The sequence below is a fragment of the Falco rusticolus genome, chromosome 3, assembly GCF_015220075.1.
Source record: "Falco rusticolus isolate bFalRus1 chromosome 3, bFalRus1.pri, whole genome shotgun sequence".
NCBI classification, from domain to species: Eukaryota; Metazoa; Chordata; class Aves; order Falconiformes; family Falconidae; genus Falco; species Falco rusticolus.
This window is the reverse complement of record NC_051189.1, coordinates 109,947,822-109,975,526: the sequence shown is the minus strand read 5'-3', so window position 1 is coordinate 109,975,526 and position 27,705 is coordinate 109,947,822. Positions and strand designations below refer to the sequence as shown.

General features: G+C 47.3%; 1 protein-coding gene across 4 annotated transcripts in view; it reads right to left on the bottom strand.

The window, feature by feature from the left end:
- Positions 1-2,930: 2,930 nt before the first annotated feature.
- The window catches only part of PAX7 (paired box 7), a 100,410-nt gene continuing 75,635 nt past the window's right edge, over positions 2,931-27,705 (bottom strand). For 3 of the 4 annotated variants that reach the window (XM_037380729.1, XM_037380731.1, XM_037380730.1), the window contains exons 8-9: positions 7,019-7,265; positions 2,931-3,046 (exon numbers count right to left, since the gene is read on the bottom strand). In XM_037380729.1, coding sequence (XP_037236626.1) covers positions 2,931-3,046; positions 7,019-7,265 — 363 coding nt within the window. Of the gene's footprint in view, positions 3,047-7,018; positions 7,266-14,052; positions 14,119-27,705 lie in introns of all 4 variants that reach the window. The other variant, XM_037380728.1, reaches the window with a different exon arrangement.

Sequence of the window (27,705 nt, the reverse complement as noted above, 5' to 3'; positions counted from 1 at the left end):
TTTTAGCCGTTGGCTCAGGATGATACTGAGACACTGGAGCAGATTCAAGCAGGTGCTTCGGTCATTAATCCCTACACGAGCATCCGTCACGGAGACACCCTTGCTCCCACCCTCAATCCCCCAGTTCAGGTGTGGCCGAAAGTTACTGTTGTTGAGAATGACATTTAAGCCAGGAATGGAATTCTTTAGATCAGCTCTAAAGTGTAAACAACATAAACCAGCAGCTTTTGTTTCTTTCTGAGATCTCAGACTGGCACAAAGCAGGGAGAGCGCGTCAGGTAATGCAATCGGTCCCAGGCGTTTTGGCTCTTCAGTCACCTCAAGGAAATCGGTACCTTTGGCCTCACCTATTCGTCCAGCTGTAGGTGCTATACATTGCCCTGAGAAAGGATGTGAAGAATGCAAGCCTCGAGAACTTCAAAAGCTTTGTGAGCCAAGGAAAGACTTTAGCAAGCAGGGGGAAGCTTTATGTCTGATACAGCTGGGCAAGCAGAGGCTGAATTGGGATCTCTGGAGCATAAGTAACAGCAATGCAGCCTCTGGATGCCGATGTCGCCCTGCAAAGGACTCCTGCACAGAAACATGCATGTGAGAGGCCAAGCTGGTGTATGAATATGTTTTTAGGAATGTAGAGTGGGCTCTGTCACAGCCGTAAAGCAAAGCTGATGAAAGCCAGATGTGGCTTTGATAGGATGCTGAGCAACATAAGCAGCAAAACTCTGCTTTGGTCAGAACAGGTACTTGTCCATATGGCTCAAGAGAAAGTGGTTTGGTGGTTCATGATAAATGATGCTGGGGCAAGGCAGGGGATAGTTCCCTAGAAAAATGTTGTTTCAGCTGCAAAAACAAGATCAGATTATTTGGGAAGGACGGAAGAGGCAGCAGCAACAGAAGACAGCGCAAGGGGAGCGTCTCCTTTAACAACATAGAAGCGTATGCTAGACCAGAACTCACCCCACCACGTGGTCCCCCATTACCACCAGTGGACAAAGCAGACATTCATTATGGGAAAGCAGACATATAAAATAGTAAGTGTGTTATAAACCCTAACAGTCTGTGGATGACTTTAAGTACTGCCTGTTGCCGTTGAACTTTACACATCAGCTACTGGCTGACACAGATTCTGTGTCTCAGGGTGGTTATCTCAGGGACAGCTTTCCTCGCCCTCTCCAAGTCAAATTTCAGCACGTTCTTGAATGGATCCCTCTCAACACAGGAAGGTGAGGGGGGAAAAAAGTCTGTAATATTAGACATCTGCTTAAGAATAATCTAGGATCATCACAACATGCAAAAAGGAAACTATTTAAAAACCCATGTGGGCCATGACTTGGCAGTAACCTCTTATTGTTGGCTGCTTTTATCTGAGCAGCGTGATGAGCAGAATTGTGAGGCAATACAAAAGCGAGAGCACTGGCCGCCTACAGAAAAGTGGGGTGATAAATCCAGAGAACAAGATCTGGCTTAGAGAGAGACAAGCTCCACGACCAAAATGAAAGCAGAGGGAAGGGACTGAGAGATTTGAGTTGTACAAAACAGTACGTGAAATAAGAGGGGTGGGGAAGAGCCAGGAGGATGGACAAGGGGAAGCATTTCTCCTGGCACCTAGAGGACAAAGAATGCCGTTGGTAAGGTAAACCTTTTCCTGCAGTACAAATAGGTGCAATGCTGCAGCTGAGAGCACCTTTCCTTCCTAGCTGCTGTTAGAAAGACTCTTCAGGTCATCTCCTCTCTGACTCCACGGCTACATTCATCCCTCAGTGAGAGGCAGCTGCGGGAAAGCATCTTCAGAACAAGCACCTTTTTCCTCCAGGTGGCCCTTTACTTGTAGAAGAACCTGGCTTTGCGTACTGACCCCTCCAAGCAGGCAGCTAACGAACACCTCTGACTCTTCCCTCTCCTGTCTTAGTTCTCATGGCCAGCTTCTCTCCTGCTGAGCGAAAGAAGGGCCACTGAAAGTCCTTGCCCTTCTCGACTGGACAGGCAAAAGCTCCAACACGACCGGGTGCCCCGATGCCCTTCCTCTGTGTGTGCAAGGCCAGCGGTCCCTATCGCATCTCCTGCTGCTATCTGACGCCTGTGTCTTTTCAGTGATAATCAGGTCTAAATTGGTCCCTAAGAGGAAAAGTAAATGTTGCTCGTGCCTGTGCCCATAATCTCCAGTCCTCATGCAGCAATTTACATTTACACTTTCCAAAGGTCCCAGGCTGGATGGCCTTACATCCTGCCCCTGCTTAGCAGCAATCTGGCCTGCTTTGGCCCTGCTTTGGGAAGCCACCAGTGAGAACGGAAGGGTACAGTGGGGTGGGGAAATTTGCTGTCACTTTAATATATGTTTTTCTGGTTTTGATTGTGGTTTTGTGTTGGTTTTGTTGTTGTTTGTTTGTTGTTTTTTTTTTAACAAGTTCTTATATTTGGTCCATAGGTCTTCTGTGGTCTTGAATTGTATCACCCTTAATGATCAGCTTGGTTATTCCTTCCTATACAACATTCACCAAATTTACAGCAATGGAAAGAAAAGGAAACAAAATGAAACATTTCTTTTTTTACAAAGAAAAAAAGATCAATTTGGCTTTGACTATGCCAACTACCTAGATCAATGGAAAGTCCTTAAGTGTGGGCAAAATGCCATGGCCAGGTAGGTTAGAGGGAGGGCATGAGCTCGGGGTTAATAAATGTACCCAACCCGTTGTCTCTGGCCACAAGAGGAGTCAGGTCACAGAGGCCAGGCTTGCCTCTGAGAAGAGTGCTCCGGGAGGAGCTGGATACTTGGAGAGCCCTCCCTCTCTTTCCCGTCTCCTTCACAGCTCAAGTTGATGCGAGGTGGAAGGGAAGGAGTAGGGTCCGGGTACAGGTAGATCCCTGGAAGGCTGGTGGTGTTTTCTCCAGTGGTACCAAGTTGCTGGAGTGGGTTGTTGGCACAGTCGGACTCTTCAGTAAGCTTGGCCTGTCTCTACTGGTAGGAGGCCCAGAACGGCTGAGTGTTCTCCGAGCTTCATCCTACGCTGTGTAGACAGACTCACGTTCTTGGCCAAATAATCAACAGCGGCTGAAGAGGAGGGGGGAAGAAAAGAGGGTGAGAAAACAGCAAAACGTTAGCATTTAGTGGAAATAAGGCTTTCAGCATCAAAGGGTGTGTAACCAACGGACCCTGCCGACTGACTCTTGCAAAGAGAGGCCCAACACAGTGGCTGTCACAGACATGGGGGTCCTGCTGCACCCCTAGGAAAGACTGCAGGCAGATGATGGCCCTGCCAGAAACACCTGGCAGGTGCTGCTGGGGTTAAGTGCAGCTGCAGCGTGCAGAGTACACTGCACATGCTGCTGCAGTCCCTCGAACCGCTCTGTGAACCTACTGAAAAGAGCTAAAATTCTACTTCTGCCATGGAAAATGGTGTTTCCAAGGGAGCTGCCTGAAGATGAGCCTGAGCAGAAAGCCAGCAGGCTAAGCTTTCCAGCCTCACCTCCCTGTATCATCGCACAGCGGCAAAGCCAACTCCTGCACTCAGTGATGCTGCTGTAAATGATTCCAGAGATTTCACTGGGAGCTCACCAAATCTGGACAAGGCTTGAATCTGACTCATCCGCTGCATGCTGACTCATTTCTGCGAGCTCTGCCACCTGCCTTCATTCACCCTTCCTAAGGGAAAGTGCTTTGCTTATCTCCAGCTGGGAGAGAAACACAGCCACAACTCCTGAGGCAATGCGTGAACCTGTACCCCAGCTCCCCTGACTGCCCCATGGTCTGAGGGGGAAGAGGACCAGGGCAGGATGGTGACATTGCTTATTAGCTGAGCTTCAGTCAAAGTCTCTCCCTTTCACTAGCTTTAATGTCTCAAATTAGATTAATAAGGAGCTGGCAGGAGACGTACAATTGGTGCCAATGAGTAAACAAATTTCAGCCATCAACGTCTTGTCAGACGCCTGCCCCAGAGGAGGTCCCTTCCAGACACAAATTCTTATTAGACTTGTCATATCTATTAGAATTCCTTTCACGCTTCTGCGTTCCATCACCGGCATCATTAACACAGCTCCGGCCTTTGGGAACCACAAGGACCACATTAATCTGGCATTTCTGCTCCTCACTGGCTGGGACAGCGAGGCTGTGCGAGCGTGGGCAGGCTGGCACGCTGGCAGCGAGCAGGCTTGGCGCAGGGTGAGTTATCCAGGGCCGGAGCGATGCCTGCCGGGGAGCCCAGCTTCTGCAGGCGGCAGAGTCTGAAAGGAGCGGAGTTAGGCAAGTGGAGCTGGCTGACTGGCACTCCTCGGGGACTGGGATCTGGGATCCTGGAGCGCCGGGCTCTGTAATGGTGCACTGTGGTGCCTCTAGCTTCAAGGGGGGTTGTACAGAGGATTAGATGCCAAGCTATGGCGCTTGTCCAAGCCTTATCAGCTTGGTCCTCTGGTATTTCAGGTAAACGTATTAAATAATGTCTTGGAGAGGCTGGAGGTAAAGAGGAAATTCACTCCTCAGGCACACTGTGGGTGCATGGTGGCTGTGCCTCTGTTCCTGTTGTCACCCGTGCTCTGGGTGAATTCAGATGGCTGCTTGGGAAAGGAGGGAGGTGAACGGCCAGAGCCGGCCACCCCACTCCGGGCAGTATCCAGCAAAAAGGAAATCTGATGGCAATCCCTTCCTTCTATAAAAACCCAGGCTAAACTCCCAATATTGTTTTTTTTATGCCAGTGGGAAGAGTGGCTTGTTGGTTTAATACAGTGGAAACCAAAATAAAACCAGAAACTTACCAGAAGTACTCTGGGTGTTTATTTGCTTATGGGAGAAAGTGTGGTTTTGTGTTTCTAAAATAGAGAGTAAGAAGGAGAGAAAGTGGGGATAGAGAGATTCTCTGCAGGCCAGGTTGAAAGCCAGGTACCAAGGCTACAGAGCTCTTATTTACAAGCCCTGGTTACGTCCATGTTACACAGAGCCTGCCCCCACCATAACAACCCCCCGTTTTTATTCTATCACAGTGTTCACTAAAAAGAGTTTTGATACTTCTGTGCCGCATCATATAAGCAAGAAACACACGATTTGAACTGAACATCAATAAATGATCTTCTGGAGCTCACCTCAAACTGATGGGCATTTAAACAGCATTTGAAAAGAAGCAGTGAAGAATTAAAAAGCAGGAGGAGTTAGAAGTACCTGCTAAATACAACACGCACTGAGAAAGACAAGGAATAGTGGTGTTGTATCAAGGTCAACTTCATGTGATTGCTCTAACAGGACTAATTACCAATGAAAACTGTTTCCTTGCATAGAGATTATTATAAATGGGGGTCATTATAAGAAAGGTTTATAGAGGAGTGGACTTATGGACTGCCTGTGCGGAGCTGTAAATACAAATATCTATACATACACATGCACACATGTGGAATTAGCTGCTTAACATAGATCCTCCCTTAGAACAGCTACAGCTGGTTGTGCAGCATTGCCATGCAGCGTGGCATTGGCTTTGGCTGTAAGACCTGCCACCCCACTGGGTGTGACTCCAGCTCCCAGCACTGGGAAGCCCTGGCACTGTGGTTGACGCATGATGGTTTCTCACCTACCTTCCTTGCCCCAGCAGGAAGAATGCCTTCATGACTACCTCCCTGCATGTCTCTGGGCATGGGGCACATCTGGACTAACTCTGTTGACCATGCAAGACTTGATGCTGGGCATAAACCTGTTGGCAGCCTGGACTCTCATGACTATTAACAGGAAAACGTTGCTGTTCTGAACCGAGCCCAGTGGGCTTTAAACTGGACTTGTAAATTGAATGGGTGTCCAGCAGGACAGAAGCCATGCGACAGAAATCAGGAAAGGGGGACAAATAAAGCAACATAAATAGGGCTGTGCGAGCAGTTTTTCATCAGCACAAGGAGAGGCCCAAGTAAAAATTCCTGCAGCAAACCAAGACAAACCCTTCTTTCTCTTTCCTCCTCCTTTGCTGGTCTCTCTCTCTCAGAAAATGTAGCTCGTCCTCCTTATTTTATTTTTTACACACATGGGTGTGACTAACGTCTTGCCCAAGGGAATCTTTATTGGAAATACATGGTATTGGAATTTGTTTAAGATTTTTATCAATAGCACGTGTGTCCAGCCTCACATCCAGAAGCGAGGGGAAGGTCAAGGGGTCACAGATCAAACTCCCGAAAAAAAAAAAAGGGAGGGGTGGGGGGAAGCTGCTATTGATCCCGTCTGCTGCCACAGCCGGTTCTCATTTAGCTGTAGAAGTTAAAGACATTAAAGGGCTGTGACGGAGAGGGGAATAAAAAGCCACAGCCAAATGGAAGGAAAGGTCACTAAGGACAAGCTCTGGGCAAGCAGGAGCGCTCCCGGAGGAAGAGGATGCACCTTTAACCCTCCGCAGATCACTCTCTCACACCACCACACTTATTATTAGTTTAACACCGGCAGGTGAGCCCTTTGCCAGGCTTGCTGGTGGTTTTGTGACCCAGCCATTCTGGAGGAGAAACAGACTCTCCCAGGATCCCTCTGCCTTTCAGGTTTGAGGTTTAGGTTCAGGATTACAATTCCAGTCTCACTTCAGCTTTCACAGAACCACAGCCCAGTTGACAGGCAAAGGCTTAACGTATTTTGTAGCAAAACCTCTGAGCGTGGACGCAGCCCTTGCCTTACAGGGGGCAGGGGGGAAAGCAACACATATAGTTCTGCATCCTAAGGGACGGCATTAAAATCCCAGCTTTCCTTTGGCTGAGCAGGGTGAACATGTTGTAGGGCTTTTGGAGAAGTAAGAATTGGATATGGGGAAGGAGAGAGGTCTGGAAGTTGTCCTTTTCTAATAGAAATGTTTTACCTCAAGTGTTTCAAGCACTTTTGAATTGGACTGCGAGGGTGTTGGGGAGGCTGTGTGGAGCAATAACCATCTCTGTCTGGTGAGTAGAATCCCTTTTTTCTCTCTAGATGGACAGATTTCCATGGGAATCCCCTCCGATACAATATCCATACTTTCTTACATTTGCTCCCTCTCTTCTCCTGTTCCCTATGCAGGGGGAATACAATCAGTGCACTTACTTTGTCCGTACTGTCCGTATTGGTAGCCAGCCACTGGGTCCACACTGTAACTGGTGGTGCTGTAGGTGGGAGGACAGTAGGACTGGGAAGTCGGGAGGCTGTCCACAGACTTGATGGAGTCACTCCGCTGGCTGCAGCTGGCAGAGATGGAGTTGGTGGTGTCTAAGCCACCGTGAAGGGGAGAGATGGAGAAGTCAGCTTGGGGTTGCGGAGGAACCCCGCTGGGGTTGCTCAGGATGCTCATCACCTGGAGAAACACAGGAGACAACACGTCAATGTCTGGAGGAGAAAGGGTAAGCGTGCAGCTGCCTTCATGCATACCAGGGAGAAACAGCCTGCATATAATGGTGCTCTATCAGTATAATATACAATATCAATAGAGGTTTGGCCGGGCTGGAGAATGAAGGCCTGCTACCATAAAATAAAACCTCCGCAACTGGCTCCTCTGCATGTAATGCTTTATTTCAAAAGCTTACTAGGGATAATTCAGAAGCTGCTGCCCAGCACACTCAATCTTTGGTCTGTCTTTGCTGACCTGCCAACGTTAGCTGTGCTTTTCAGCATGAACGCTGGAGAAAGGAATAAACGGGACAAACCCTCTCGACATGCACTGCCGTAGGCTGGCACGTCTCCCTTTCTATGCCCAGCCCTCACAGAGGAAGAAACACATAAGACAAGGAGCAAACCCCCTTATTTTCAAAAAGGGATGCTGAAGACTTTCTTTGGAAGTTTAAGTGGAGCTCGGTTTGCAAAGGTCCCTAACCAAACCAGATGCAAATCCTTTCTGGCTTTGATGCAGATTCAGCTTTAGGGACTGAAATGTCAAAGTTCTCTTTACCCTCAAATGTTAAAGGATAACAGGTCCTGGCTCGGCTCATTTCAGTGTAGTGCTTGGTTTGAAAATGTAATTAAATTTGCACACAAGCGATCTTCCTGCTTTGAGACCTGAAACAGATGAACTTTTTTTTTTCCCCCCTTCTTTTGCAGCGAAAATGCCAGATTTGTTCCTGCGGGTGAGTTTGGGGTAAGCCGCTGCCTACAGGCCTTCACACAAGGACCCTGATCCCACTAGCACTTTAATGCAATTGCCTTCTGCAATCAGCAAAATTACCCCCGGGCTGCCAAGTTAAGAGTGTAAAGAGTTTGCAGAAGCGGGGCTGTGGTGAGGGAAGGAAGGGAACTCCTGATGCCTCTCGGTTGATCTCCGCAGCCGCCGCAGGCGTGCCTTGCCGTATTTGTGCTGGGGAAGGGGGGGGAGAGGGGACAGCCAGTCACCTCGGGGGGCCAGGCCAGTGCTCAGATGCCGAGCGGCTGAAAATCTCCAAATTTAGCATAACCTTATTGACATCAATTAAAGTGGCAAATTGGAAATATTTGGAGCCTGGCAAGTGGTAAAATGAGCCCTTTATCCCCCACCAGCGGCCTGGTGAGCTATTGTGCAGAGGATACATTCTCTGCAAGGACACAAGAGGGGTTGTATAGAGCGGCGTCCCCCCTTCCTGCTCACCCCGACACCTTCCCCATCCCCTCCTCCCTCACCTTCCTGCCGGAGCAGCGGCTTAGGCTGAATGACCAGCTACGTGCTGCTCTTTGCTTTCTAAAGCTTCTCCTCTTGCCGGAAGGCCTCAGGAGTCCTGCAAAGATGCTTTCCCTTGATGTCATGCCACCTCCCGACTCAGCCAGACGGAGATCCTTCCCAGGCATTTGTCTGGGAGGGGAATTTGGGAGCAGGGGTGGCTGGACCCCCGTGGAGGGGGAGGCAGTGGGGAGGGACTGGGGGGGGCCGGGGGGGGGGGAGTGTGTTAGTTAAAAAGCCTGGAAAATCAATCTAACCCCAACCACTGGGTTTGTCTGCCGTGTGGTACAGAGGCACAGGAACGAGTTTTGAACAAGCAAAGTAAAAGCAGTGTAGCAGCAGCAGCATAAAGCTCAGGCAGTGGTCATTTAGCTGCTCCTCCTTCAGGGGTCTGCAGCCTGTGCTGAGCTTAGAGTTTGCTGCTGGTCCCCAGAAGTTAAAACTGGCTTAGCTGTCTCTACGCCACGGGGCAGACCGAGTCTAAATTATCTCCAGCTCTCCAGGCCCTCTGGGCACAGCTTCTTAATCACAGTGATTAAGCCTCGAGGTATCTAGATGAAGTTGTTTAGCCATAACACCGTGCAAAGTGTGCAGGTGGAACTCCCTGCCCCATGACAGCCCAAAGACTGAAAGATGGGGATGAAGAAAGGAAATTGCATTTAAATATGCAAGAGAGTAGATTAATATGAAAATAGGGCTGTCATGCTTTTCTGTGTAGATGTAATGTAAACCTCTCTGCCTCCAGGCTTATGCAGCAGGGAAATCACGTGAGTGCAGCCTGAAGGTAGGTTTCCCAGCTGCAAAGTTATTTGTGACCTTCCACTAAAGCTGGGTCAGGAACTTTGACCTGGCTCAGCTACGAATCCCCTCAAACACCCCTCGATCCCACCGGCTGCAGCCAGCTCTCACAGCTTCAGCACCACCTTAGCTGCAGGTGTTATACCCTGTGCACCTCTTTGCCCTGACAGATAACCAGGACACTCGCATATACAGCAGCCACAAGACATTATTGGGTTTCATTCGCAAGCAGAATCAGATGTTTAAAACAATGAACATCCTTCTTGCATGCGCCACGATACAGTCATATGAATTACGAGTTATTTGGGGAAAGCTCCACCTTGGGCAGCACAAAGCTGGGCCATTTCACTTCTCCCTTCCTGAGCTGTCCAGGGCTGGCAGTGCTGCCTGACCAGGGATGTGCTGCCCGCACCGCCAAGCCCTGCAGGTGCAGAAAAGAAATTGTGCACTATAAAATGAAGGGCAACTGGAACCACTCAGAGACCAGAGGGTTTTCTAGTGCTCTCCCTCCTGGCCAGCTCCCCAAAAGAGTCAGCTGCTTTATATTACCCAGAGAAAATAAAAGGCTCTTAAAGCAAGCAGAAGTCATATTAACACTTCCGCTAAAGCCTTTTTAAAAAGAAAGCAATGTTGGTAAATGAAACCCAGATTCACAGTCTTCGGGTTCAGAGGAGCTGAGACCGGAGAAGACACTTGCACAAATCCTACTAAAGACATTTAATTGTCTTTAATCAGTCAGAATCAGGACTGATTTCTAATCCCAGCTCTGCTACTGATTCACAAGGGTTTGTGCAAGTCACTTAAGCTAGGACTCAACTCAACTAACCTTAGGCATCTGAAGTTAAGTTTCTAGTCTCTGCTAATCCTCTAGAATCCGTCTACAGAGAAACTGACACTTCTGAAGGACAATTCATCCCCTCCTAATACAGGCTGAATTTCCTCTGGCAAAACATAGGTGCGCCAATATTTCATCACAACAATGCCAGGGTGGTGAACGGGTATGTAACTCTGCGGAGGCTGGAGAGGAGAGATGCTGGAAGGTGGTTACAAGATGCACATCCCTGCTAGGTGCTCCCATGGAGGCAGGGTGGTCTCAGAGCTGCAGATGAACGCTGACAGAGGCTGAGCCAGGAACCCCAAAGATCTCTGTTCCTTCTTCAGCAGCACTGACGGTGGGAAGCATCTGCCTTTTCCAGGCACGCTGACAGCAATTTGGAGCTGAGTTCCCCTGAAACTCTGTTTGCACAGGTTTATCAGAGGACAGCATCCGATCTCCCCAACCCCAGGACAAGAGTAAATCGGAGATTTCTATTCCCTCTCTGCTACACAGCCACCCAGCATGGCTAACCCTACACAAGCCCTCCAGCCTCAGCAGGCCCGTGTTATCTGACTTCTTGTTTCAGCTGGATAAACTCATTTTCCAGGCAACTTTTGAACTCAGGAAAGTCTGGGGCATCTGGAGAAATCCCCTCCTCAAGAATGCAAAGTCCTTTTACCTTTTCTTTTTGACCTTGCTTTCTTATAATTTATTACTTCTTGGTGCATTATCATCACTAACTAAAAATCAATACCCACTTCACATCTGTAAGGTTTTATCTGGAGGGAAATCTGCTACCTGTCCATCACAGTGATTGACAGCCTTCCCTTTCCCCTCCCTCTCGTCAGTTGTCCCTCTCCCTTGCCCCATCTCCTTTCCTTTTGCTGCTGTCCCAAATCAGTCACAGGCGTGGCGTGGGCTTGCACTTCGGGGTAAGTCAATAACAGCCATGGTGCTAGGAGCCTTCAGCCTTGTTCCTACCCTTTCCGGAGGTCATTTGTCATGGGGGAGAGGGGGTAGGGGTCTTGATGTGTTGGGGAGACCAAGGTTAATGCACAAAGACCCTCCTGGATGAAAGAGCCAACCCACCCCCCCTCCCCACCTCCTTCTGCTGCCTCCCTCCCCACCCTCATCTCTGCAGCTCCCCCCTGTTCCTCCCCCCCCCGGGACGTTTCATCACTCTCTCCCCTACTTTAAAAGAAGGGGAGTTAAAAAAATGTAATTAATTCCCTCCATTTCTGAGCTGGCCCTCAGGGCCTCTGGCCGTGGAAACTGTAGCAGGGGAAATGTGCACCCTTTATGATAAACGAATGCGGCTTTGGAAAGGGAAGTGCAATTAGGGCCTTCAATCTGTGCAATCAGGCCTTCAGATTTTAGGTTGGGGGGGGGGGGGTTGGGGGGGGGCAGGAGGGGCTCAAGGGGCAGACAAGCAATAGGGAGACATACCACTTAGCTGGAGCAGGGTGTGAGGACGTCAGGGAGGGGAGCGGGCGGGTGGCAGGTGAGTTCCATGACAAAGCCTTGTCCCAGCAGACCTGGCTGCTGCACCTCTGCCGTCAGGAGCTCTACAGCAAATACCAGGGCAGCCCAGGCCATGCCAGTCATCCTGAGAGTCCCTACACCTCCTACCCTGCGTTCCCAGTTTGCTTTAGGCTTGCTAAGATACCCAGCTGATAGAGACATCAGGCCCTGACCACAGCGGGCTTTATATATATGCTTCGTGATGCTGCGCTGCCCCACGCCCAGGAGGACACGGAGGTGCTGCGAGGAGATCAAACTCAAGCAAGCAAAACGATGGGGAGGCAGGAGCCTGCAGACAGCATTTTGCAGAATGACCCCTGATTCTGTGGTGTCTCCATTTGTGGACACCCAATTTGACACAGCACAAAGCGTCCAAAATCAGAGGCTGCCTTAGAAAAATGCTGCATTTAGAAACTGCTGAGCCTGGCTAAGTTCAGAATAAAGGGAAGACGTAATGATCTGCAACTAGCTGAAGGGTGTTAACTCCAGAGAAGCTGCCGGGTGGTCCCAAAGGAATGCAAACTGGATACCAGGCAGAAACCAAAAAGGAAAGGTCTCTTAGCAGTCGGCAGTATTTCTGAGGCTGTGGTACAGCTTTCCTAGGAATGGGTAGAAATCCCGTCTCTTCAGGAAAGGCTGGAAATGTGATCCGTTGGAATATCTGATACTACATCACTAGGAAGTTCTCTGTTACAAAGAGTGTTTGTAGGCTGAAATCTCTGTTTCAGCTTCTGTGGTGTTAACATTTATGCCACTTCCTAGGGAACAGAAAGTGTGACAGGGGCCTGATGGCTGCGCTGGGAAACATGCTGGATCTTGTGGATTCACTAACGACATGCACCAGACTAACAAAGTTCCTCCACAAGGGCTTGGACTCTCTGCCATTTGTGGTTGATTCAGCTTCTGCTCTACATAGGTCATGCTCTGTCCTCCAAGACTTTCTTAGCTACTTGGTGGGGACCCAGCTTAATCTTTTCCATCTTTGTTTTGCAGCCTGTTCAGCTAATCTTTTCCTTCTCTCTTGCAGAAGGCAACCCTTCCTCATATTAATGCTTTTTGATCTCTGTGGATTCATTTTCACTTGGTGGGAAGAGGAAGAGTCGATTATTCTATACATACATTAAATGGAAACAAAATGAAGAGGTGACTGTAGGACTATTGAAAGCTGAAGAAAGAGTTAGGAGGAGATAAATACAGTTTCCCCAAAGATCTTCACTTGAAAGGAGGATAAATATATGCAAATATGCCCCTAGGTAGGACTAAAATGACTTATGTAGCAATCACTAACACTGCACTCACAAAACCAAGCAATTAATTTTGAATATTTTCTAAATCACTAGACCCAGATGAGTTGTATCCCAGTATGCCAAACCAATCCGGTAAGTACACCCATTAAATTTGATTTTGCAATCAGACCAAGGATCCAGACAGTGCTTCACACTTCTTGCACCCAGAAAATGCCTGATCTGGGTAACAGCAGTCCCTCGCATCTAATGTCACTTCCAACTAAATTTTGGAGCCAAGGGAGCAAACTTCACATCAGCCTTCTGTAAGAGTAAGTACACTCGCTCCAAGCACAGTCCTGATTCACACTGGCATAAATGAACATGTGACTCATCTCTCCCCTTCATTTTTGTTGTGGGTTAAAGTTTAAAAAACCTGATGCTCCACTGCCTCATCTAGCCAGTAGTGCTAAAGAGAACAGTGTTAAGAATACAAGCTAACATCATCTTACAAATCTTTACGCTGCGGCAGGACTCTGGGGCTGAGGTGGCTGCTGCTGTATAAGAGTATTGTCTCCGTTTCCTAACCTTCCCCACTCCATTGGAAAATACGTGGAGGCCAGAGAAATGCCTTTCCCAAGGCCACACAAAGTGTGTCAGAAGCAAAGCCGGGAACAGAACGCAATGTTCCTGAATCCCTTCTGGTGTGTATGGGACATATCATACCAGATCCCTTCAAACTGCTCAGAAATGGTTACTGTGGGCCTGTGCTTGAGCAGTGGTACAGTTTGGCAGTGAACAATAAACCCAGAAATATCATCAATGCCTTTCAGTGACTTAAAACATCTGAAGGATGTTTTAGCGCCATAGGGGAGTGGTCTAGGACACAGCGGGTGAAATGGAGATGAGCATTTGTGTCCTAAAATGACCCTGTTCACTTAACGGATGAAAAACTGCCACACACTCATGATGGAGAGGGCTTGGGGAGATGCTGGGGGTGAGATGGAGCTGAGGATGCAATGGTGAGCTGCAGCAAAGCAGACCAATGCAGGCTGCACAAGGGGAGGATTAAAAAAAAAAGGCGATGGGAAGTTATTACCTGATTGTTCAAGGCTATGGTGAGGTTCCACCTGGAGCACTGCATCTTGTTTTGGGCACCCTGCTTCTGTAGAGATGTACAAATTATAGAGAAGGTCTAAAGAAAAGTTTCTAAGCTATACAAAAGAATGGGAAGGTCTTAGCTATAAGGGTAAGAGAAAGTGATTAAGTCTGGATGTTCTGGGAAAGAGGAGTGGGCTCTTCTTGCAGTGGAAATAGCGTAAGGAAATTGGAAGTACCACAGGGTTATACATCCACTAAGGGCTACGAGAAACCCTGCAGCAGAAGTGTAATTTGGAGGGGAAGGGCGGAGGCATCACTGTGAATAGGAATTACATTAAAACTGCTTGATCTAGAAACATGAGCCACTATCCCTGGCATTAGGGCACACAACTCTCCTATCACTTACATAAAAGCAGATGGCAAAGTTTTTAGTAGTCTGGATAACCAGAGAGGAAACAAAAAGCCAAGCTAGCGCGGGCTGTTTGAGGCAAAGGGGGGTCCTAGTTCTATGGGCATCAATTTCACTACCAAGCAGAATCAAGTAACATGGGCTCACCCCTTCCAGAAATGGGAGACACTCAAGCCAAAAGGCTAACTAGCACCTTACCACCCTGAAATGTCAAAGGGGTTTGATTTGCATGGACCGCTGAGCATCTCCCCCCTGAAAATGGGCAGTTTGTGCTTTACTAACCACCAACTTCATTATTCATCTTCTGCTACCTAAGCATGAAGTGTTTTTCCTGATTATATTGCAGTTGCTATGACATTTCATATAACAGTAACCAAAAGAAAGCCAATGCTCCCCAAACGTGCTGGTCAGCAAACTGAGCCCCCCCACGTTCCTTACTTCTAGGCAGTAGACTGCATTAACAGAAGTCACCACAAGCAAACTACGCTGATGCTGTTCTCCCCATGAATACATTTTTCTGTGAAGGCCAAGTGAATACATTGGGAAGGAAAGTCTCCACAGGAAAATCCCTTTGTTGAGATGTAGAGCATCTCTGGGCAACTTGACACAGGGTATTAATTCCAGGAATACAAATCTTGCTTGTGGCATTTTGGAACTCACAAAGTCACCAGGGATGAGAAAGCAGAAATGCACAACCATGGAAAACTGGAATTCCTAAACTTTTCCAAACCAGCAGAAGGAGTCAGGTTAGGTTTGGTTTTGGAAATGGGCTGGACTTGTGCCTTTTCTTCTGCACCTATTTTTCCATTCTTAGGTAAGCTCAGACATGCTGATGGCAGGCAGGGAATGAAAAGCTTTTGGGGCTTGGGGAGAGATTAAAAATAGCAAGAACTAAACAAAACAACATACACCAATGTTTCCTGCTAAATCAACCCTAAATCTAATTACTGTGCATCTGCCTGATGTGAATAATGGCAGGGTGGGGAGACCATGCAGTACAGCTAAGTCCCAGCAAATTAAAGCTGGTTTATAAACTTCTGTTATTCCTCTCTTCAGCAGCCCCACGCTGGCAGAGACTAACAAAGACAAACCAAAATTCACAGAAAGGTCTCCTCTTCCCCTCCTCCCTTTCCATTTCTCTCCCTCATTTTTTTTTTTCTTTTCCATTTCTCAGCTAAGCTGATCTGTGCTCGCTCACTATCACAACCCCCTGCGGACACTGGTAATGGAGTGCGGGTGCTGACTTACTGCTTCGAAACAAGATTTCCTGAGATCCTTTGAGTCTGCTCCATGCCCCCCCTCGCCTGCTTTTCTCTCTCTCCGTCTCTCTCTTTTTGGAGAGTGGAGGGGAGCCTCTATAAATGTGAAAGGAGCTGCACTACAAAGAATCCCCCGAGTGGCATATCCCAGCCCCAGGCGAAGCTGCTTGGTGCACTGATAGTCCTTCGTATCTGCTCTAGGACTCCTCTTTCTCTTCCCCTCCCTCTTTCTCTGATCAATCAAGGGCTGTAATCAGTTAAGGTCCAGCTTAACTGCAGTGTAAGATACACCAGTTAAGCAAAGCCAATGCCTCCAGGGTTCCCATCGTAAATATGGAGAGGTCATGGGGAGATGAAATAAGCCTGATAAGTTCAGCAAGTGCAGGGCTAACTAGGCTCGCACCAAACACTTAATAACTCAAGCTGGCAAAAGAATGGAAGAAAGAGAAAATCAGAAGTGATTCCTATCGCCAGCTCCTCTGCTGCTTGTTTGCTTTCTCTCCCAGTTCCCTGCTTTCCAGGGGGAGTGCTTGGTGCATTTTTTAAGGTAAGGGTTTTTCTTTGCAGCTCACCCTAATGAATGAACAACCCAGATCCCGCTCCCATCTGGAAGTGCCTCAGCTCACTTTGGATATTCTGAAGGATGAATTATTCAAGTCAAGACCATTTTTTCTTCTCACCATAGGAAAATCACAGCTCCTGAATCCAAGGCAATGCCTTTTGCAGCCCTACATAGTGCCATGTGCTCTCCCTTCGGACTCCTCTCTGCTGCTAGGGAGCACTGTGGTATTTTCAAAGACAGGGAGCTGCTTGCTTTTGCCAAGCACGAACCCCAAAACCCTCACAGGATCTGAACTCAGGGATAATGGAGCTGCATCCACCAAGGTGCAGAGTATTAGTGTAAACAAATAGCAGAAAAGTGGGGATTTGTGCTGAAAACACTGGCTTAAATAGAGGATCACCCTTAGAGCTAAGAAGTTCTAGCTCAACAATCTCTTTGCCTGTTTTGCTCCATAGTAAGGCTTTTCCTTTCTCTCCAGAAATTTCCATTCTCAGAGATGGTCCAGGGAAAACAAGCCCTTTGTATTCATAATTTGCAATCACTTGTACACAAAATTCTTGTTGGTCTGGATCCAAAGAGCTTGTAGTTCCACAATCCACTTCTTGAAGAGGAGGCTGAGGACTATCGGACTGTCCAGGGGACTTGCCTGTGCAGGACAAGCTACTGTCTGTTTCTGAACCCCAGAGCTCATTTCTGCCCCTCAGATGTGAGAAATCTGGCAGGATTCGATCACCATCAAACCCACCCCCAAATTCTACCTGGTCTTAATCCAAAACTCATATCTCTAGGTGAACACAACATGAGGTTTGGATCCAAATACCACTGCGTCGGCTCCCGTTTAATTGGACATTGGCCCACTAGGCATTACAGATAGGGGGGAAAGAAAGCATATAGGATTTATTAAAAACGATGCAGACATACAAAGAGCAGAACAAAATCTTTAACCAGGAGCGATAAGAAAGCCCTAAAGGATTTGAGTTTAGATAAGTATCCCTCTTTGAGTCCTCCAGCTCTTTAAAAGCTATTTGGACTGGAGTTTTCCTGTGGTGTTATAGGTGCTTACTTAAGCAGGGGATGAGATTAATTCTTCCCTGGGTATTTTGGCACTCCTGCACCCGGGGTCTGCTGAGGAGCAGCACAAATGTCGGTAAGTTTGCAATGATTATTTGAGTAACAATCACAAACAGGTGAAGTCTTTGAACAATAAAGTATAAATGTATAAAGCGTAAAAGCATAAAGCTGAGCTAACACATCATTAACTGCACTTCCTTCTTATTTGTCCAGCACAATTTCATTTCAGCTATGTCTGATGGCACTGCAAAATAAAATATGTTTTAGAATTATAATATGAAGCCACCAGGAAGCGATCTCAAGCATCAGACTAGTGAAACACCAATTTCTGAAACCTTGCTCTTCTTATGAATGTAATTTACTGCTTTGAACTAAGTGATTTTTAAGAAGAAAAAGATACACTGATGAAAGGTAGCTGTCTGCTGGCAAAGCTACGTCTGTGCCAAAGGGAAGGGTCTTACCTCATTAAAATTAAACCTCTTCCAAACGAAAACAGCAATACATTTACTAAGTGGGTATGTAAACCAGCACATAGCTTGCTCTCTTGTACAAATGCAAGCAAAGAACTTTATACATTAACCCCACAACTCCTGGCTGAGCTACAAGCTCTCTTTTCTGAAAATATCTTGATCAAAAGCCTCCAAAAAATGGCAAATCCTCTAACTTGCTGAGTAGAGTGGTGCCCCTCACCTGTCCTCCTTGCTGCAATGCCAAGGGCAGGAGTGAAGGTATCGCACCCTTGTATTACTCAAGCAGAGTTTTTAAGGCATCTCCTGCATGCAGAAGTTTAAAAGCATACAAGCTACTGCTGATCCAGAGATAAATGGTGGAAAAGGGATTAGAGATACTTAGCAGAGGAGAGGGAAGACTCAGGAAGGGCTGATTATTTTAAAGATATGACTATTTAAAGATAATGATTGCATAAATTTAATTAATGCATTTTCATGCTGCAAATGGCCGTTTTGTAATTAATGTATCTGGCCTCGCTAAGCATGGGAGATCACATCTCCCAGCCCCCCCTCCCTTCTCAATTCCCCCCTCCGCCTCTCGTTTAATGAAAGACAGAAAGCAGATGACAGAAACAATTTGTCAGCCAGTACGGGTGTCAGATGCCTAATTGGTTGCGCTGAGTTAGTGGAAAGTAAAGGGGGAGAGGGTCGAGGCTGGGGGGGCTCTTTCCTCTTTATCCGAGGCTTCAGGGTGGGTGTCCGTATTGGTGGCGGGGAGCGAGGGGGCGAAAAGTGTTTCTTGTTAATTGATGGAGATTAGGACACAGATTGGCTGTGGCAGGGACTGGGCAGTGACAAGAAGGGGACAGGAGAGGCTGGTTAACACCCGTGCAAACAAGCTGCCATATCTCACAATACGTTAAGTCCCAGCAGCATTGACAACACCAATGGTTTTCTCCTGTGCTCCCCGCTCCCACTGCACCCCAGTACCCCCCGTCACAACTGCTGGGGGAAGAACTTAGCACAGAGATCTGCAGCCCTGGGCACAGCTCTCCTCTGGTTTGCACTCTCCAGTTTGGAGAGGAATCAGGACCCTGGCGGAAAGTTCGGGATCCTGGGGAAAGGGTGCTGTGCATGGGAGGATGCAGGGCTGAGGCCATGGGCAAAGCAGAAAGACCAAAGCCCAAAACCAAGATCACTGCCTGGGTCTTACTTGCTCAAAGCCTTGCCCTGGGTTCAGACCAGGGTGTCAGTGTTAGCACGTAAGAGATCCTCAGAAAATTTGTGTCCTGTCTCCTCCCATCCCTGCCCCACCAAGAGACTGTCTTAAAAACTGCAAGATTAAGTAAAACTGGAGTTAACGTATGTACCAGCTGGAGCCTGAGCTTTGTGGGTGCATTTGGGTCACCAGTAATAAAGCGTCCACCTGATTAATTCTCCTCTGGTCATTATGTGGAGAGGAAAACCTCCTGTCCACACAAAATGGCCCAGGAGTCTGGAGCTTTCTGTATCGGGGAGCTCACCCCCTGAACTCCAGCAAGAGCTGAGCATCCTGACCCTTCAGACACAACCCAAGAAAGTAGCAGGACAGATCACGTGCTATCCAAAGTCACACCTACGTAAAAAGCAGAAATGTGTCTTCTTTCTGCAGCATTCTTCTTTCTTCAAAGATTGTGGTGACCTGCTTTAATGTATTTATCATCAGCCCTAGGCAGCGTGGGGCTGCCACCTCTCACCTTACAACTGGAAAAATGAGCCCAATAAAGGCTAAAACTCAAGATGGTGCAGATTTATGGGGGAGCAGGAATCTGAACAACCCAAAGCCAAGGCTGATGTCCTCCTTCCGGACAGCCTTATAATAAGTTAAGCACAGCAATGAGGGGAACTTCAAAACATTAGTGCCACATGATGCTGTTTGGTGTATCTATAGGCCTTTCCCTGGAAGATACAAGAAAGTTTTACAAAGGTGGCAACAGCTTGATCAGCTCTGTTTCACTGCCACACACAAAAAAGGTGGTGGGTAGCAAGGAATGGGGAGCTAAAAATAGAAAATGTTGAGTTTTCATGCTGGGTACTGATCACATTTAAACATGCAGCCTGCAGTAATGAAAATACTATGAAGCTTCTGCATTATATTATAGGTCACTCCAGAAAAGGTTTACAAAGGGTCGACAGGTGATGAATAAATACTATGAAAAAGATAAACAACATTTTCTTTTACATGAAAGAAAGCCTTTCAAATAGCATAAATGCAAATGGAAAGGAAATGGGTGAGGGATGCACGCGCAAATACAAACTTCTCATTGAAAGATCAAAATGAAGTAAAACACTGCAATTTGTAACAAAAAGATACTGAAAATAAAATATCCAGCTGCAACATTTTTGTCCCTTTGCTTATAAAGAAAGACAAATAAGCCCTGCAGAAAGTGTTGAGTGAAATGAAACCATTTTGCTTTCCACAATGTCCCAGCAACCTGTCCCCTCATCTGTGGTGATCTGTTATCCTTTCTACCGCAGGGTAAGCGTGTTACAGACGCACCACAGGACTTGGCAATGTATAATGAAGCCATTCCTACTGCTATTTATTTGTGTTGCAATGACACAGAAGTGCTGTAGTCAAGGAGCATGTCCCACTCCTCAAGACCCTGCACAAAAAAGCAGCAAAATCCAAAAGCCCCCAAATGCCAGATATTTCAGCTCTGGGGACTGGTTGTCTCCCCTCAGGCCTCGCTCTCTTTCTGCTCCCACCCCAAGAAAGCAGACCAGAAGAAAAGGAAAGAAGGGGAATGCACCAGATTCCTGAATCTCTTCCCCTGCAAAGTCAAGAGAGTAGAAGCCAAGTCTGGTCCAACTCTAAGAATGAAAAAAAGGGCCTAAGGTGCTGCAGATAAAATGGCAGAATGGGAATTATTAATTAACCTCTTCCAAAAATTCACCATGCACAGGCACTGAAGAAGTACTCTGCATTTACTCCTTCCACAAACACAACCCCCACACACCCTGGCATAGTCCTTCAGCCTCCTGTGTTGAGTGTGAACCACTGAGCGGTGGAGCTCTGCTGACGAGGAATGTGGTCTATTGTGTCTTAAAACAAATGCTAAATGATTACAAGCACCGTACCGGCTGAGAAAAAAAGCAGGCTGCCGTGAGTTGTGCCTGTCACGTCACTGCTCCTGCTTGGCAAATAAGTTCTAATGCACAATTGGTATTTATTAGATGACATACAACAACTGCCTCATTAAATCAGGGCTTGAGTGTAGGCCGGAAGTCTTAATTTAAAGTGTCACCAGCTATTGAAATCAGATGGTTTAGGCAGGAGCGGAGTGAAGGGAAGGGGAAAAAAATTGGGACCTCAAGAAGTAGGAAACCGTCACCGGTCCTAACTCACCTTTTGAAATGGGTTGCGATTTTTATGCTGGTCGGGGCACTGGTTCGAAAAATATTTGTTCTGCATTTGCTTTCTCTACGTGCACTTTCAAACTCTCCCCCTAATAAACGGTTGGGCACCTTTCTGTGTGTTTTAAATGCAGTGTCGAAAGCAAAGGTTAATGCTGGAGATTGCATTCCAATTGAAAACGCGGCAACCGGTAAATTTGGTTTGTTTAGAGTGGAAATGCTTGAACTGCTGTAGATGGGTGGCGGGTGCGAAAGCATGGGGAGAGGGGGGTGGGAGACGCTCCCTGCGCCCCAGCTCCTCTCTGGACAAAATTAAATTTCAAAGTTTAATGAGTTGCGAAGGGCGCTGGATTAAAAAGCCTGGTCCCTGCGCTGCCAAAACTGAAGCAGTGCGATGAAGAGAGAGAGAGAAAAAAAAAAAAATCCCACCGAACCCAAAACGTCAGGGAACAGAGCAAGTGAAAAATGTCAGGGCAAATTGTTCTTGACAGTGTTAATATCTGCACCTCATAGCAATAATTACATGTAAATAAATAGTGAAATAGCTCTCAGCTGGAGTCTGTACTCCGAGTGCAGATGCCACTAACAGCCAGCTGGGGACCTTTCGCTCTTCGACTGCCGTTTCCCCCCTTTCTTCCCTCCCTCCCCCCGTTTCATCTATGCCAGAGCAATTGCTAGCGACTGCAGATCTGTTCACAGCCCTCCCCCCTTTCTCATGGCACCGTGTTCGCTCCCTCTTCATATCACCCTCCCAGCCAGGGGCTGCTGTCGGCTGTCAAGGAAAAGTACGTTGTTTTTAGCCCCTTGCTAGGGGAAAACAAGCTTTACTGGATTCACGTCTGGCCATCGCATGAATAAAGCTGAGGGAATGGGAATGGCGTGGCTGACTATCCTTCCATCTCTGTGGGCTCCTAAAAATGTCAGGAGGGATGGAGCTATCTGTTTCAAGCACTGGGATTATGTTCTTCTTATCACCAAGGTTGTCTATATTTCTAAAGGACACCAGCGAACATACGGTTTGGCATCAGGATGCAAAAAGATGCTTCATTTCCACAGGAGATGCATCTCCCACTGCTATCAGTAGCATCCACAGAGATTTATAAGCCTGAGCCAGTGCCTCCAACCCTTGCCCCAAACCCACACCATTCCTTCCAAGGGCATCACTGCAAAAAGCTGCCGAAGAAATCATGAATGATATTGAGAGGGTGAAAATCATGTGAGGCCCAGGAAAGCACCCTATGCCACATCCTCATGCAGAGTTTATGTTTATGGTTGCTATCAGCGAGGACCCACTGGGCGAGGCAGAGCTCAGCCCCAAGCACTGTGGTTGTCCCCAAGCTCCCGGCAGCTCCAAGGAGAAAATTCCCATCGTTTCCCAGGCACTCGGATCATATGGCCAAAGGGCTGTGGGCCTCTGAGTGGGGAGGCAGGAAGGGAAGACTCCAAAGGGCTGAAAATAAACAACAACTGCACAGGAATATGGAATTACTAAATACAAAGCACTTTTACAGAGAAGGCCTTTTGGGCTACCAAAGGGCCTTGACAAAGTCTCAGGTTCCTACCTTACATTTAAACAGGATAAAATCTCTGTGCCTCCATTCTTGGCCTTGCAGATAACAACGTTCCCCATGGGACCGCGAGGAGAAACACATCCCAGGATGATGAGATGCTCAGATATTACGATGAAAGTCTTAGATAAAGTTAAGCTCATTATTTTAGCCCTATTCTCTTCCGCTCAGCCAATTTCTCTCTCTGTGCCCTCAGTTTAGCTCCCAGCCCTACAAGTCTGGGTCTAGTGGTGAGCCATAGGGCTCTGCTAACCATTTAGGAGACCCGTGATGCTCACTGCTGAATGAAGCTGGCGTGTGCCTGGCCCCGCCACCAAAAGATGCCATGCTCTCAAGCCGACACAGCTCATTAGCCACTCCCTAATCAGCATCACTCCGGGGCCAAACCACTAGACCAAAGCAAATAAAAAAAAATAACCTGCCACTGATAGGAGGGAGACATTCCTGCTGAACCACAGCCTTGTGTAAGGGAGAAAAGCTTTGAGGCCTTTCCTTTCAGCTAATGAAATTCACAACACCACCCCACACTGCACTGAGCAACAAACACAGCTCCATTATTTGGAAAACAAATATGTTCTTTAGAGCTTCCTGGTTGTCAAACACCTTTTTGTTTAGCTCAACAACTAATCCACTTATCAGAGGATAAAGCTGCCAGTGAATCACCAGTATGATAAAAGCATGCACAAAATTAGCAAAAATTTGCCTATGGCTCCTGCACATTTAACAAACACCAGCTAAGAGAAAAATGATTCCTTTTTTTTTTTTTTTTTTTTTTTTTTTTTTTTTAATAACTGAGATCCCCATGAGAGATTCTGTCAGATAGTGGCTTTTATTTTGCTTGCAGTTTTTTTTCCCCTCTCTCTCGCTCTTCCCATATAACCCAAGCACTGAGGCTGGGAGATGCTGGGAGCTGATATGAGATCCACGGAAATTGGCAGTATTTGAATAAGCAATAGATGCAGCCAGGCAAAATTTTAATAAGTTAGGGGGGTTTTAAATAATAATAATTAAAAAAATAGCACTCAGGCATTGGCTGCTTCCCTAGAACCTCAGCGCTGCTGGATGCTTTGCTGCTCAGGAGGTTTTAACACCTATAGGATTCCGGATTTGTCCTTCCCTGCTCTTCAGTGTGTTTTGTAGCCCTTTGTGATATTAGTCTCTCTGCATTCCTGCATGGCAGATCCACACTAACTTTCGTTGTTACACAGATGGGGAAACCCCTGCAGACAAGAGCAAGTAGTTGCCAGAGTTGGGCCACCAAGTCAGCAGCAGGGGACATCAGTCCAGTGACTTCCAGTTCTCTGCTGCCACAAACATTAAACCACCTTCCCTTTCTTGAGCTTTTCCACTAAAACCTTCGGCAGGACCCTGCACAGCATTAACTGGGCAAATGGGATTTAACTACTCTCTGAAATTCACTCAGCTACGTAAGCCTTGGGGATTTCTCCAGCGTGGATGTGTGCAGAGATGTCCTGGTGAGATTTCTGGCATTTCTGGACACTGTTACAAACCAGCGTGTGTGAAAAAGGGAATGAGAAAGAGGGAAAAAGACTCAGACTCTAGCAAAATACTTGTTCCAATAAAGACAAAATATATGTCTCCTTAGTCCAGGGCACTCAGTAGAGTGGGATTCAGTTTTTCTGAGGTCTGACCCATTTTCTGAAGATTCCTGTCTCTCTGCACTCGTCATGTAGAGCATCTAAAATGACTGAGCCCCTAATGGAGTGTGTTAGTTAAGAGGAATGAATTTGTGTGATACTGTGCTTTGTTACCTTTAAACGACGACAGTCTGAAAGGGAGAATCACCACAGCATGACCATGTGGCCTTCAAGATTACCAAAATCATGCTAGCATAGCTGTTACTGGTCAAGAACCCACACAAGCTGACTGACGTACTTAGCAGCAGCCAGACCTCGCAGAGCTCACAAACCTCATCAGAGCCCACCTCCAAAGGCTCAGGCCAGCTCAGATGATGAAAATGCTCCCTTGATCCTAAATCCTTATTTTTTTTGTACCACATCATCCTCAGCTGGACATTTGTGTCACTGTAGATCAGCAAGAAGATGCAGTTAGTTCAGAACTGCACCATAGCAGCCGTGCTGGGAGAACTGGGGGCTTTGAAGGTTTCTGACTTTACTTTCTGAGTACGCATCTTTACTTGAAAGTACTGTCAGCATGACAAGTGCTGGAGGTGAAGATCTGCAACTGTTCCAGGCCATGATCCCACCGCAAGAGCTGGAATGGACAGAACCTGATGCATTCCAATATTCTCCTTTTTTCACCCCTAACTTTGCCTAGGCTTGAACGGGACTAGAGCACATGACGACGGGAGCATTTAGGGGAGCTGGGAATTAATCAAGAGGCACCCACCTGTCAGGCTGGTATCTGGAACTAAATGGAAACACTTGCTAGTGCTTGACCTCTCGCCCTCCAGACAAGCCTGCGGCTCTTGAGTGGTTTGAGAAACCCTCTTGCAGGGACTGCAGCTCTGAGACCCCGGGTGAAATAAAGCAAGGGGAGCAGGCAAGGAGAGACACAGGAGCTGGGTTATGAGCAGCGGGGGAAGGAGGAAGAGGCTGTAGCTGGTGGGATTGATGGGGAGACCGGCAATCTCCTGGCATAGCTGGGAGAATGTAGCTGGAGAGCTGGTGTAATGACACGGACACAGTGGGGAAAAAACAGAGCATGCAGGCCAACAGCAAGAGCTGTCTGAGGCTCAGTGCTGTAGGTAAAAGAGGCTGGATAGTAAAAGACACTGGAAATATTTAGAGTCACATATCCCCATGACTTTCCATATATCCCCTGGATGGGATCTGTGATAGGTGAGATATATTTGATACATCAGTGCATGCTGATTAGCAGTCCAGCACATGTTTCAGTGTTAAATCAGCCTTTCTTGTAGTTAATGGAGGCCAAAACTCTGTGCTGATGATTGTTCAAACAGCGAAACCTGAGGCAATGCTAACTCCACTAAACAGCAGAAGAAAGCCCTGCATGCATGCCAAGGGATTTTGAAATACCAATCTTAAAGTATGGGATTAAGATCTTAATTTTTAAAGAGATGTAGGGCACTTGCTCTTTAAAATGCATGAACAGATTCTAAGCTGATATAAAATGGCTTGGCCACTCTGATAACATTGACCTCAGACCCAGATGATGTGACCAGAAAGATGCCACCTTAGTTCTGACTTTCAGATTTTCAGTTTTAGGACTTCTGTGGTGTCTGTGTAAACACCTGTGAGAAGGGAAAGGACAAATACTTCAGGAAAACCAGCCCTTTCCACCAGACCCAATACTGAGGAGAAGAGAGAACAATACAGAACAAGTTCGCAACAGTGCAAAGGGGTTGGGACACCCAATGCCAAGCTGCAGCATCCTATAAGTTTCCACACTCTAACAAGTGCAAGTCAGTTTGCCAGTACAAAAGACACTGATGTTCCCAACAGGAATCTGTTACACCTGCTTCCTCCTCATCTGAAATAAAAACCTCTCCTTTCCTCGGCAGCAGAAGTCACTCAAGCATTGAAGTTACCAAGAGCCTTAAGTCTTGCCTGTGAGAAACCTTAATACTTCAGTTCAGCTCCCCCAAAGGCCCCTGGATCTATATGGTATGGACAGAGTTTCTGCTAGAAACCTGCTGGAGCTGGAACACAGACCCTAAAATTCTTTGCATGAAAGATGCCACTTTATAGATGGTCATGGAAATGAGGTAGGGAAAGGGGAATGGATATTCATGGGAGCTGGGCAGAGACTGAGAGCTAAGGGAGCAGCTCAGAGCAAGGAATTTATTTGTTTTGAGAGGTATAATGAGCCCGTGGCCTGGTGATGAGAGCAGGAGGACAGAAGTGGCTGCTACAGAAACCAAGGAAGTATTTTCTGCAACTAGTGCCTGCTTTTTCTTCTTCATTGCTCCAAGCAGTGTTGACTAAAATCCCTAGGGAGAGCTCAGAGCCTCTGGTGCTGTACAGAAATGTGGCTGAACCATGTTTCCTTGGTCTAAAAACCTGGAGCTATGGATTGTGCTGCAAGAAATGCTTTTATGGAGTCTCCAATGCAAGGAAGATCAGGAAACAGCATGGATCCAGCCAAGGATGCAAAAATGTCTGGGACACAGCAAGTAGCTAAACTGAACTCCTTAGAATACCTGCTCTGTCTGGCACTGAAACCACCTTGGTCCCTGGGAGAGCAAAAGGCACTGTGAAACCATGCCACAAACTAAGGCAGAGCAAATTCCTGTAGAAGCAGGCAGAACCATGTCCCTTTCTCACTGCAGCGTTAGTGGCCACCTCCAGCCCAGCTCTCCTGCATCACTGACCTGCTCTCACCGCTGCTGTTCATTTTTAGGGAACCCTGTGCCCCCCTCCTCGCTGCAGCCTGCAAGTCCCATAGCAGGAATCGGTGCCCACCTGGGATGGCTCCTGCCCTGTCTGCCAGGCCGGAGCAGGGCAGAGATGCTATTAGCAGCACGCATGGCCCAGAGCTTCATTAGAGCTGGTGGACCCACGCCCAACAGAGCTGCTGAATCCGGTGTTGGCTTTTAGGGTCAGGGAGACCCCATGTGGCTCCTAATTCAGGGCTGGATTTGTGCTCAGCTGTGCACTCTAATCGCTAATTAAAGGTTTGCCATCATCCTCCGGCAGCTGTTAGTGTCCTACAGGTCGATCCCCAAGCAACACTCTGCTGAGCCAGAGCTGCCAATTGGAAAGTTCATTGGATGGGCAGTGTCCAACCCCCTCCCCAATACACCCAGGTATTTATTTCCTCATCAGAAAAAGGTTGCAACATCAGACAATGCTCTACTTTGCACCACTTCTTCCTTTCCTGCAGTCAGCCCCCAAATATTTCTTGCTTTTCCCCTCTCATTCATTCTTTATTTTCCTTTCTTTTCTTTTCTTTTTTCTTTTTTTTTTTTTTTTTGAATGAAAAAATGTTATTTT